At 49.1% G+C, this 12,894-nt stretch overlaps 1 protein-coding gene across 3 annotated transcripts in view; it reads right to left on the reverse strand.

Annotated features, from left to right (window-relative positions):
* The window catches only part of DGAT2 (diacylglycerol O-acyltransferase 2), a 34,947-nt gene extending 24,932 nt beyond the window's left edge, over window positions 1–10,015 (reverse strand). Inside the window, exons 1-2 of one of the 3 annotated variants that reach the window (XM_077113542.1) lie at window positions 7,116–7,197; window positions 6,277–6,348 (exon numbers count right to left, since the gene is read on the reverse strand). In XM_077113542.1, coding sequence (XP_076969657.1) covers window positions 6,277–6,304 — 28 coding nt within the window. In that variant the 5' untranslated portion in view covers window positions 6,305–6,348; window positions 7,116–7,197. Of the gene's footprint in view, window positions 1–5,494; window positions 5,616–6,276; window positions 6,349–7,115; window positions 7,198–9,859 lie in introns of those variants that run through there. The other 2 variants (XM_077113540.1, XM_077113541.1) reach the window with 2 other exon arrangements.
* Window positions 10,016–12,894: the final 2,879 nt, after the last annotated feature.

The following is a 12,894-nucleotide window of genomic DNA, read 5'->3' on the forward strand; positions in this document are numbered from 1 at the left end:
CTGCACGGGTGTATGTGCTGTATGGGTGAACAAATCCGTAAATCCTGGAGGCAGTCAAAGGCCTGGGTCACCAAGTTAGACTGGACTGCCCAGCAGGAAGCCTAAGCCAGACCCACCACTAAGGACCTTAGAGATGGTGAGTGAGCCTCTCCCACTCTCCATGTTTCCTTACCTGTGATGGAAACATAACCTTGTGCCTAGAGATTTATTTTTTTCATGAAGTGAGATGGGAGAGGTCACTTAGTTAGTTGACTGGTTCTGTGATAAAAAGGTTCCCAATAATCAAATCAAACAGCTCCTCCCAGGCACTTTGTCACCATTTATTTACACAGCTCATTTGCTCCTAGATTTGAGGAAGACAGAGGGAGAACAACTGCCAGAGAAGCTCAGAGCAGCTTTCCTACCACCCAGAACGAATCTTCTCCACTCCCTTGTCCCCCAGATTGTCCCCCAACACTCCCTGAGAAGGAAGGCGGGTAGGTAAGGCAGTGAAAACTGAGGTTAGGTCACCTACTCAAGGTCAGGAGGTAGGGGAGCCAAGACTTAAGGCAGATATTTGGGCTGAGTCCCTCATCATTTCCACAATGCCACGCTGTAGAGGGTTGGTCCCCATTAAACAAGCCAGTCCACACCCAGACTTCTGAAACACAACCTGGCTAAGGGAGGACTACTTGCTTTGCCCCATACCATGCTCCAAGTCTAGCGGGGCATTTTCTTATAGACTGGCTATGCAAGGAATGGGCAGCCTCACCTGTGTGCTCCCACAAGTCAGCTCCTATTGCAAGGGCCAAACTAGAGCTTCCCACAGCAGTGAGGCCAAACACCCCTCAGTGTGTAAACACCTCCTTGCCTAATATCTGATATCAGTCAACAAGGAGGCTGTCCCCAGGGCTGATGAAACCAGGGTTTCCGGGGCTTCCTCTTACACCTGCCTTCTCCCTCTGCCTAGCTCTGAGAACCTCTCTGGCTTCAGTTTTCTCATTTGTGAAGCAACAATAATAATAATAATTTCCACTTCACAGAGTTGTTGGAAAGATTAAATGACAAAAATGTGTGTAAAGTGCATTTGGCATTTATTAGGTGATTAAATGGTAGCTACTGTCATTATTTCTATCATCTATGGGAGAAGGAAGGGGTACAAAGAATGAGCAAAAATCAAGTTTTCAAGAGGTGCATAGCCACAAGGCTATATATTGTAAGAAGAGGGAGCAGAGTAAAGGTAGTGGCAGGGGAGGCTCCAAGGATGTAGTGAGGCCTTGGCAAGGTTTTGAAGACAAGATCTGGGAAGGCAAAGCAGAAAATAGGCACTCCTCAAAGGGAGTTATAAGGAGGCAGACCCAAATATAGAGTGCTCAATAACCCAAAAAGCAGGTTCAGGTTCGTGTTTACTGAAAACGCAAGCTGAGAATAGTGACATTGGAAAAGCCTTGAGTAGTCAAAGGTGGCTTCCTGGACAAGGTGGTGATGACAGAGACAAGACCTGGAGCACCTATGAGGTGCCAAGCACTATTCCAGGCACTGGGAAAATATCAGTGAACATAGCAGATTAGAATTACAGCTGTCAGAGGGGTTTAAATTCTGATGAGCAAGAAAAAACACCTACACATAAATGCATGATGTTACATCAGGCAGTACTGACAGCCATGAAGAACAAGAATTTGGGGTAATGAGATGGAGAGAAGGGCAAGCAGATCCTCTGACCTGTGGAGCAAGAGGCACTGAGCAAGGCCGGGCTCCACAGGGAGGCAGAAGCACTTGGGGAGAGTGTCAGAAGTATGGTCATATACATAAGAGATGGACAGGTCACACCTCTGGACAGCCCACTCTGCTTCCTACATCCACCTCCACTACTGGCATCTGGGGAGGGGGCATGCCAACCTGGAGATGGTGCCATGATCAGAAGACTGGAGGTCAGAAGAACCTGGCCCCTAACTCACAGGAAGTGTGGTCTTGGTGAGTCACTTCCTGTACAAGCCTCAGTTTCCTCATCTGTACAGTAGAGATAATACTTACCTTGCAAGATTATTTGTTAGAATGAAATGAGATAATGTATAGGCAAGAGCTCCATAAAACGTAAAGAGCTGCGTGAATGCCAGTTAATTATCAAGTGAGCCTTGATGTCTTCTTCTGCTTAATGGATAAAATAACCCCTGCCCTGCCTTGGAACAGAGACTTTGGCATCTAAACCGACTTGGGATTCAAATCCTGGCTCTGACTCTTCGTAACCTTGAAAGTCACTTCCCTACTCTGAGAGCCAGTTTCCTCCTTAATAATGATCCAGGATTGTTGTAAGGAGTCTAAATGGCAAAAGGCCAAACAGAGTGACCAGTCCTCTGTTAGAGAGCTAAAAAGATGCCAGTGAGGTGGCACAGATATGAACACCTCTAGGGCTCTTCAACTAGGGAATGATCCTGTTCACACCCCCAGCCCCAAGGATCCCATACCTGGGCCCCACCTGGCCCTGAACTGACTGCCCTCTGCTGACCCAGAGTCTGCCTGAAGCCAAGTGGACAGTGAGGAAGTCATGTCCAAGTTACTCCAAACGGCTGGTACAAGCCCACACAGAGGCAGAGAGATGGACAAACTGACCCCTGGCAGACCTTTCCAATCCCAGGGTGGGTAAGGAAGCTAGGTCATATGCCAAAGAGATACCACTACTTCAAGGCCAGAGATGTACTCTTTTTCAGGCTTCCCCAGATACCTTACAGCTGAAAACCACATGTGTGACGATGAGAGGATCAATCAAGACAAAGCTGTCAGTTCTGGAGGACAATGTTTGCTGTTTATAAAGAGTCCTAGGCTAGGGCTGGGCTCTTGCAAGACTCACATGAAGTTTTCCCCATTCTACGCCTTACCACATGCTCAACCAGAGAGTCCTTCCCTCTGGTAAGTCTCCCCACACCCTTGGCCCCGTCTGCAATCCCCACAGGTAAACTCTGCTATCTCTAAGCCTCGTTTGGTCAGTTGTTCTGCACATACTTGACTGGGCCCCTACCAGCACTAAGCTCTGACCTCTTGGAGACCAGCCTGTCGACCCTTCCTCTGGGAAGCCTTCCTTTTCCACCCAGGTTGAACTGATCACACATGACCCCATCTTGTCCCTATCATTAGCCTTTCTCACTATGGGAAAGGGTGTGTGTTTATTTACAGGGATCGTGTCTGAGTTCTTAGGACCAGCAGAGCATCAGGCACAGAGCAGATGTTTCATCAATGTTTGTTGAATGACTGAATGCTCATAGGGGACTGAGAAGAATTAAGAGTCTAGACAAGAACAAAGTTAAGCCCAGTCCATGGCTGACTGTACCATCACAGAGGGGTAAATAGAGCTCTCTGGGGAAGGAAACGTCTGATCCAGCTGCAAGTGGTAGGGTTAAAGGGTTCTGGCGGGACAGAAGGGTAGAGCCCAAATATTATTTTTCATTCAACAAGTGTTTTCTTTACGTTCAGGCTCCACATTAGCATGGGAGCTCCAGGACCCTACCTCTTCTCTGCTTCTTGGGTATCTGTCAGAGACTGAGCTCTATTCTGGGATCCCCCACAGATATGGGGAGAGAGGGTGAACAATTATGCACAGAGGGTAAGCCATGGTCAGAGGATCTAGGAGGGAGGCCACCAGTCCAGACTAGGGGGTGTTCTTTGGGATGCCTTCCTAGAGGAAATAATAGCCCAGGTAAGAGGTAAAAGATGACTAAGAGTTGTCAGACTGACAGGAGGGAGGACTCCAGGTAGTGAGAACAACATTTGCAAAGGCTTGGAGGAGAGAAAGAACACAAGTTTGAGGAACTAACCACAGATGTCGGTAAGGCTGGAGCAGAGACTATACAAATCTAGTTGAAAAAGTGGAGAGAAGCATGAAGGTCCTGGAATGCTAGGTCAAGGAGTCTAGAACCCCTGAAGGTCAGGAAGAATTACCCAATCCCCTCCACTCCAAGTTCATAGATGCCCAAGGGCTGGGAGGCAGCCAGCCAGTCAGCCATTCAGCTGGTCCCTATACACAGATGAGTCCTTTTCTGGAATGGTTAATAATCCCTTTCAAAGATTCTGCTTTGCAAATTAGGTGTCTTTAAAGCAGGGCCATCAGGACATCTGCCCCAAAGGAAGAGTCAAACCAATGGGAAATCAACACACAGCAGTAGCTGGTGCACTAGGTGGGAAGCACCTGGCCTGGCCATTAGGACCCCTGCATGGACTCACTGGATTCCTGCTTGTCTGTCCTCAGGTCTGATGGGCAAAAAGTCCTGGCAGTGAGCCAGGCCTCTGAGGCACCTACAGACTTTCTGGGACTCTGATCTTCTTCCTCCCCTCTATAGGTCTCAGTTTCGCAACTGGCACATTAGATGAAGTCTCGGGTCCTGCTAACTTGGGCCTTCTGTTCCCTGTTGGAATCCACTAATGAATTTTTATGCACAAAAGGTCCCCCTAAAAGGATTATAAGCTTCTCCTCGGGATACTCCAGAGGTCTGGAATTTCAATATTTGGTTTTCATGAAAAAGAGTTGAGTCCTGGGAGGTAAGGCCAGGGAAGTAGGCTCTCAGGACACATGTTCCCAATATTCTAGGGCTGCATCCGCGACTCTGGATGGTGATTGCTGAGGACCCCAACAGCCTGCTTTCCCCACCCCCATGCCCTGACCTAGCACATTCAAAAAATAGCTGAAGTGGGAGGAGTTACCATGGTAACGCCACCAGCTTGTGGGTATATCACCAAGGAGTCTCCAAAATAGGCCTTTATCACAACATACATCACAGGTGAGTGTGGGATGAGAGATTCCCCTGGGGCCCTTACCTGAGCCCCAAGCAGGACATGTGCCCCATTTTCACAAGAAGGTCAGGACAAGAATGAGGAGAAGGTGGACCCCGAGAGCCCCATAGTAGTCAGGGGGCATCATGGACTCACATTGTCCCAGCAGAGCTGTAATGAACTGGAGGGTGTTGTCTCTCCCAATATTCCTCACTGTACAGATGATGAGCATGAGAGGTAGGAAGGGGTAGTGATTTGTTTAGGCTGCACAGCAGTTCTGTGGGAGAGGAGGGTATCGGCAGACCCCAAGTCTGACTCCTAGCCCCAGCCCTTGACCACAGACCTTCAAAGATGCCCCAGTACCTCCACATCTAGCAGGCCTCAGAAGTGCTGGAGGCCAAGAAACTCTAACTGCACCAAGTTCCTTTACCAAGAGCTCTCAAATCTTCCTATCCAACAGGCCTGGCTGAGCAGCCTCAGGCCTGGATACAACATCCTCTCTTCCTCTGTTGTCTGCCTCTCATTAGACCAGGACCTCAGCCCCAGGAAGATTGCTCAGAGGCCCTGCAATTGCAAAGTTGCTCAGGAGCTCTCAAATCTATGTCTCTGTTTATGCTGTTTATGCTGTTTATGCTGTTCCCTCTGCCTGAATGTCTCTGTCTGCCTTGCTGTTCATCTTTCAAATCCAGACACCAATTCACATATACCAGGAAGCCGCCCCTGGCTTTAGGATGATTTAGTGCCCCGCGCTTACCTGTAGCCTCCACAGTTTCTTGTGCTTCCTTCCCTAATGTGACATGGATCATCCTGCTGTCATTTTGTGTATATCCCCAGTGGTCTTGCTTCCTCTAAGACAGGAACCATGACTGGTCCATCTGTGCGTGCAATACAGGAGGTGCTCAATCTATAAACCCACAGTCCTCATCTTGGTGACACCTTCCCAGATGCCCCAGAATGGATGGAGTTCACCACTCTCCAAAGTGTGGGGGGCCTGTTGCACATGTTTCCCCGGAGAAATAACAAAGACTAACATGAGCATCAGGGTTACTTTCTCTCATCTTAACTCAAACCCTCAAATCCACCTTGACAGTTTGAGATTTCTGACCTATTTTCCAGATAGGGGGAATGAGACCCCCAGAGGGAAAATGACCTACCCAGCCGTGTTCTGGAGAGGTGCTAGGATTGAAATCCTGCCTTCTGGTTCCTAAGCCCAGGACACAATGAGGAGACAGTGGTGAGGCTACTTAGGCCTCAGCCTAGAATTGGCCCCTCACCAATCTGCAAGTGTCTCTAGGGCAGGGAACAGCTGCAGCCCTAGCACTGAGCACAGGTGGGCCACAGGCCAGACCTGAGGAAGTCTCGAGGAATCACACTAAAGCTAAAAGCAGGGCTTCCTACCCAAAAAAACGGCGCAGCTCTCAGGGGGCCTTGTCCCATCAGTCAACTCAGTCATGCAGTTAGCAAATATTTACTGAGCATCTATTACATGCCAGGCACTCAAATAGATGGGTTGGAATATAACACAGCAAAACTTACAAAGTCTCTGTTCCCATGGGGCTGACATTCTTGGGATGACAATCACCTAAACAGATAAGTATCCATGATAACCTGGGTAAAGATAAGATGTGATGATAAGGGGGTGGGCAGTGGCTCTCCAAATAAGGTGTTCAGGGGCAACCTTGATGACTGTCACTCATTCGGCAAACCACTGAACCCTGCAATGCACAGAGCCTCACTACACTTCTCACCAAGATCTTGATTTATAGAGGCAAGCCACAGACTGGTAGTTGGATCTGGGTTCTAATCCTGACTCTGATAACCTCGAGTGAGTCCCTTCTACTCTGGGGGGCCTCAGTGTAACATGAGGATTGGGTCAGATGCTTGTTAAAGGGCCAATTCAGCACTAAAAGACATCTCTGATCCTATGGCTCAAGTACTTGCTACAAAATTCGTGGGTTGGGAGGGGATGAGGGCAGGGCATAATTTTCACATTGGCCACTGAGTCACCCAGCCCAATAATAAAATATTACTCTTGGCTCTCCTTTCCCAGTAGCAGCAATAACTCAAAAGTGGCCTCTGGGCAGTTGGGGGAGTGATAGAGGGGATGGCAAAAAGTACACAGAATTGAGGGAGAGGGGAACATGAAAGTGATGCTGTCGTCTTGTGAATTAGAACTGGGTTGGGTGACTGGCAGCCTTCAACTGGAGTCATCCCCAATAATCTAGCCATTTATTCTCACCCCCTTCCAAGCCCCTGCTTGGATACCCCCAGTGATGAGGAATGCCATCTCCAGCCATTCCCAGCCTGTTTCAGTCCCAGAGATCTATTAGAAAGCATTCCTCCACTACGTCTAAACCTGGCGCCCATAATCCTACCTCTTTCCTTGCCTTTCTCTTTGGAGCCACAGAATAAGTCAGCTCATAACTTTCCTGGGGCTGCTACCACCATCTCCTGCTGGGTCCTGTGGGGATATGGGCAGATATCAGAAGGTTCTGACCTGAAGAACTCCCTGACCAGGGACAAAGGCAGGCATACAAGTACAATTAAGTTTGTAACTTTCACATCTAGCACAGGACAGCCCTTCAGAGATCTACAGAGATGGTTACCCCCCTACCCCCCCCCCCACCCCCACACACATCCACCCACCCATGCTCTCATAGCTGGGTCTTTTCTTTTGGCCAACTAGATATCAAGGTATCTATGTCAATCTCTCACCCAGCACACTTTCCTTCATAGAATCCATGGTCTCTCCTTGAATACCGCCAGTGACAAGGTGCTCACCAACTCACAACAGGACCTTACCTGCAGCGGCAATCTAGGCCAATGGGGAGTGACTGCAAGGACCAGGGATGTAGAAAACAGATCTAGTAGAGATGACCCAATAACACAAGGTTTGTTTCAGCACCCTCCCTCTACCCTACCCAGTCTTTCACCACAGCAGATTCCAGGGAGCTAAACTGGCTGGTTTGCATTTCATACCAGCCCTAGCTACATCCTACAATGCAATTCCTTGCAGCCACTAAAAAAAGAAAGGAAAAAAAAATCTTTTCAAGATCTGATAACAAGGGAAAATTCTTCTAATATGATTTTTTAATTAGAGAAGTTATAGCTTTACAGAAAAATCATGCAAAAAATAGAGTTCCCTTTTACACACACACCCCCATTATTAACACTTTGCATTAATATGGTGCATCTGTTACAACTGATGAAAGAACATTATTATAATTGTCCATGGCCAATATATTAAATGACCTACCCAAAACCATTCACTAGAGTAGAAGTCCTCCTGAGTAACAAACTCTAGGTCAAAAAAGGGAGAAAAGGGAGAGCCAGGGTCACTGGCTCCTAGAAGATACAGCCTATGAAGAGCAGAGCTGTCCTTGTGAATGCCCCTACCCATTACCTGGAGACAAAAGCATTTCTAAAAGCATGCATATGGGCAAGTCCCTCCCTTATCCTGTCATGGGCATCCAAGGGCACAGTGACAGGAAAAGCACTTTTAAGTGAGAGGAGGGGGTAATAGAGCCTACTGGGCAGGGTACATGTGGGAGCTCAGGTTGTTTGCCCCCCAAACAGGGACCACTGCTCAAAACCTCTCCAAGGGTAACAAGCGGTATCCAGACCAACAGGGCAGACAAGGGCCAGCAGCACAGTGATAACCACAATAGGGAACAATGCCAACGTCTAGGACACCGTTAAACTGTGATTTGGCTCCGGGGTGGGTTACCGTGCAGCCTCAGGAATGCTATGATTTTGAGTAAATGAAGGAAATACTCATGATGCAACATTAAGAGAGAGAAAACAGGATTCAGAACTCTATCTACATCATATTCTTAATTTCACTGGTATAGTGTGTATAAATAAAACTGAAGAAATTCCAAAATGCTAATAGGAAGTTGTCTTTAGTCGATTTACCAGCAATTTTCAATAGTTCTGTCTATATTTTTCAAAATTTCAAAAATCAGCAGTTTTATTTTTATAATGAAGGTGTGGGGGAGTAAGCAATTGTTAATTACTAAAGAAAAATCTAAGTAGGAGAAGTTTAGCAAGCAGAATAAAGACTTGGGAGAGAGGGAGGTTTCGAATGAGACAGACATGCAGACTGGGCCAGCTGTGGTGGCTTCCCAGGTTCCCCTGGCCAAGCATCTGTTAAGGAAAATTTGGCAGGTCACACACACACACACACACACCCCAATTTCTCTATCAGGAAGGCGGTGGAGTTGGGGGCAGCTTTGGAAAGGATGCTCTTTCTTGAGTGGAAAATACTCTGAGGTATGATCTCAGTTCTGCCTGTTTACCTTAGTTCCACACTGGTAGCAAGCACAGGGGCCTGGGCCATACTGGAGGTCACCAGCGTCTGCCCCACCTTCTAAGTGTGCCAGGTTTACAGGTACTGCCTAATGGGATCCAAATCGTGGGCTCCACACGATGGGTGTGGAGCACAGGACAGAACAGGCACACCTGTCCCAGCCAGGCATGTTCCCTGTCTGGTAGCTCTTTCAGGGAATTGCAAAACCCCGGCCACACTGCACCATCCAGTCTCACACTGCAGAAGCTCGCTCCACCTTGCCAGGCTGAAGGGGAGAAGATGGTTTAGCCGCCACAGATGGTGCTGAGGCTGGACAGGAGTTCCCTAGTATCTCTAATAACTAAGAAAGGAGGGTGGTATCACATTCATAAGGCAAACAAGCCTAGGAGAACGGAAATGATGTCACAGCGATTGCAAAAATTGAGCATCAGAGTGGAAAGTGGGACCCAGACGACTATCATGCCAAGCTGCCTACACCACACTAGGTAACGATTATTCTGCCCTCACCACACACCCAGATAATCTGAGGGGAGGAGGAGAAAGCTTCCCCAAAAGAAAAGGAAGGAGATGGGACCTCGACCTGCGGCCAGGGGCAACGTGCCCTCATCATAAGACTACAACGCAAGTTTCCCTTACAGACGTTCGTTACATCCTTTCTCGAAAACGTTCGTCCAGTGTCGTTATCCCAGAATGAAAGCCCCCAAAGATCTGCAGACCCCGCCGTGACAGCCCATCCCCCAGACCCCTCACGTGATAGCACAGGTCCTCCAGGAGAGCCGTCACTCCGGACAGCCTCGGCCGGGTGCTCACCTCGCAGGACCCCAGAATAGGCGGCGATAAGGGTCTTCATGCTGAAGCCGGCGCAGGACACGACCCTGCGGGAAGGCGCCTTACCCCGCGCCCCTGGCCCCTGCGCCGGCCGCCAGGGCCAGGGCTACGCGCAGAGGACCGGAGCCCCGCGGCGGCGCGGAAGCGCGGCCGGCTACCGCACAGGGAGCCGTGGGCCAGCGGCCCCGGCGGCCCGGGAGGCGGACGCGAAATCAGAGCCAAAACCGCGGCCACAGCGGCCGCTGCGCTGAGCGCCGCACTTTATAACCTCACAGACGGGGCGGTTCACTACGCGGACGGGGGGCGGGGGGGGCGGGGCGGAGCGTTCCAACCCGCGGGCCGCACCACTTCCGCCCGGAGGGGAGAGCGCGTGGGTCTAGGCTCGGCGTGGGCGAAGGACAAGCCCTCGGGGACGCTTTGTGCAAGTTACACGTATTGGGCGTATGTGGAACGCGAGGACTGCTTCCAACAAATATGCTTGGTTATTCCAAGTGTTCTCTTTCGGCCCCTGTCTCTCCCCCGCGGAGATTGGTTTGGTCCGGCAGCTGGAACGTGGGCCTGGAAAGCTGAGCACGTGCGAGTCGCTCCGAGGGCAAGAGGGTGGCACTGTTTTTATTTTATTGGTTGGGCCTTACCTGGCTGCTGATGCAGAGGTGCCGCCTCTGTCGGTGCTATTGGGATCAGTTAGGTTCTGGCTGAGTGCCTAGACCATCCAAGCTGCCTTTACCTTTCCATCTGTTTATCAAGAAACCTTGCAGAGCATCTATACACGGCTAGATACTGGGGATCCAGATGCATCAACCCGACTCTGCTCTTATGGTGATCGCTCAGGTGAGGGTGGAGACAGCCACATACTTATGCCAACAACAGTGTCAGGACAAAAATGAAGGGAGTGCTTGTGGAACCACAAATGAGAAAGGACCCTTCCTCGGGCTGGAATTTGGATGCACTTCCCAGAGAGATCAGTGCACAGCAGCTTTGGAATTAGTTGGACCTGGAGTGCAGTTCAGGCACTGTCTTCCTTGGACCTCCATTTCCATATTTGTAAAATAGGAATGATAATTATTATCTTGTGAGGACCTGTGGAAAACTAAATGAGGTAAGGTGGGAAAGAGCCTAGCATAGCGCCTGGTACATAGAAGGTGTTCCAAAATTATTTTCATTGCCCATAGACTGAGTTTTGCAGATGGGCAGGGAGGGGGGAGGGGTAAAGCAGAAGGACAGTATAGGGTCTTAATCAGTATAGGTAAAATCTGAGGGAGAAATCAGAATGTTTGCAGCAGGGCTAGTCATTCTGAAATGGCTGGAGCTCAGGCAACTGTGGGAAATGAGGCTGAAGCGAAAGGATAATGGGGCCTAATTTTATGAAGATTCCTGAGTGCCACTCTTGAGACATTGAGAAAGTGGTGGGGATTCTTAGAAGAGCTGTAAGTAAGGGAATGACAGTGATTAGATTACTTTTTAGAGCCCTCCAGTTACAGTGTGGAAAATGGATGGGAGAGGCTGGAGGTCAGTGAGAAGGCTGTGGGAGGGACCCAGGTAAGAGAGAATGAGCCCTGAGCTAGAAAAGTGGGGGATGGAATGGGAAGAAGACCTGGCCTAGAGAAAAGCATCCCAGGAGCTAACGTCTGCCAGATTGTGGTAGTTACTTATTGGATGTGGAGTGTGAGGGAAGGGGTGGTGTTTCAGTTTGCTAATACTGCCGGAATGCAATATACCAGAAATGGATCAGCTTTTATAAGGGGGATTTATTAGGTTACAGTTCTAAGGCCATGAAAATGTCCAGATTAAGGTATCAACAAGAGTATACCTTCACACTCGGAAGACCAATCACTTCTAGGGTTTCTCTGCCACATGGGAGGGTACATGGTGATGTCTACTGGCTCTCTGCTCCTGGGTTTCTTTGCTTTCGGCTCCTGGTTCCAGTGGCCTCCTTTCTGAGCTTCTGTGAGCCCTCATCTGGCTTCTCCAAGGCAAACTCTGGATTTAATCTCTTAGGTTAGCATCTCCAGGCATCTGTGTTTTGGTTTCATTTCTCTGCTCTCTGTGTCAGTTCTCCAAGAATCTCCAAGAGGAAGGGAAGTCTCTGCTGTTCAGGTGTTTACCAACTCTTCAGGGGAGAAATTGCATGCATCACAGTGCCAGGGCAGTGTGTGATAAATGCCACTGGTGGGACCTAGAGGTACTCCCATAAGTTCAACTCCTCTCAGCAAGCCTGTGGCATCAGCTACCATGGATAAGGAAACTGGGGATCAGAGAAGTTGAGTAAATCCACAGGAAAAGAGTAGGGGGAGTCAGGGATAAATCTCATTGAGAAAATGTCATTGACCCCCAAGGCATGAGTTGGCAAAGAGTAGAAGCAAGAGCACTCCAGGCAGAGGTAACAGCATGTGCCAAGGCCCTGAGGCTGGAACGAGTTTGATGCCTTCAAGAAACTGAAGGGAAATTAGTGGCATACCAGGTGAGTGGTGGGACATCAGGAACAAGCATATGCAATGACTAGGAGGAATGAGTGTGGTGTGTTTCTGGGCAAGTAAGAGTGCAGCCAGGTGGATGCTGGGGATACCAGTGAATTCTTGGCATCCCTTCTCCACAGGTGCTTTTGGGTGCTCTTGAGGGAATGACTCCTGCTGGCCTAGAAGGACTCCAGGTCACTGTGTGGCTTGACCTGCTCCAGAAGGATCTCCTGTGGAGGCCTTGGACTGGAACACATAGTTCGCCTACTCATCTCAGTAAGATGCAATGGGCAGAGCTTGGGCTAGGAGGCAAGAGGCCTGGGTGTGGCCTTGCCTATGCACTGACTTGCCACGTGTCCCTAGGCAAGTCACTGTCCCTCTCTAAATTTCTGTTTCAGCATCATGAAATGGACTCTTGTCTTACTGACCTCACTAGGGTATCTGTAGATCAAATGAAATTACATTTAAAAGGAAATTAGCACCTTGCTATGAAAGGTAAGAAACTATCTTACATAGCTTCTTTGAGACATCTAGATCCCTTATTAATCTAATTCAGCCCAT

Source organism: Tamandua tetradactyla, chromosome 8 (assembly GCF_023851605.1).
Source record: "Tamandua tetradactyla isolate mTamTet1 chromosome 8, mTamTet1.pri, whole genome shotgun sequence".
Lineage (NCBI taxonomy): Eukaryota > Metazoa > Chordata > Mammalia > Pilosa > Myrmecophagidae > Tamandua > Tamandua tetradactyla.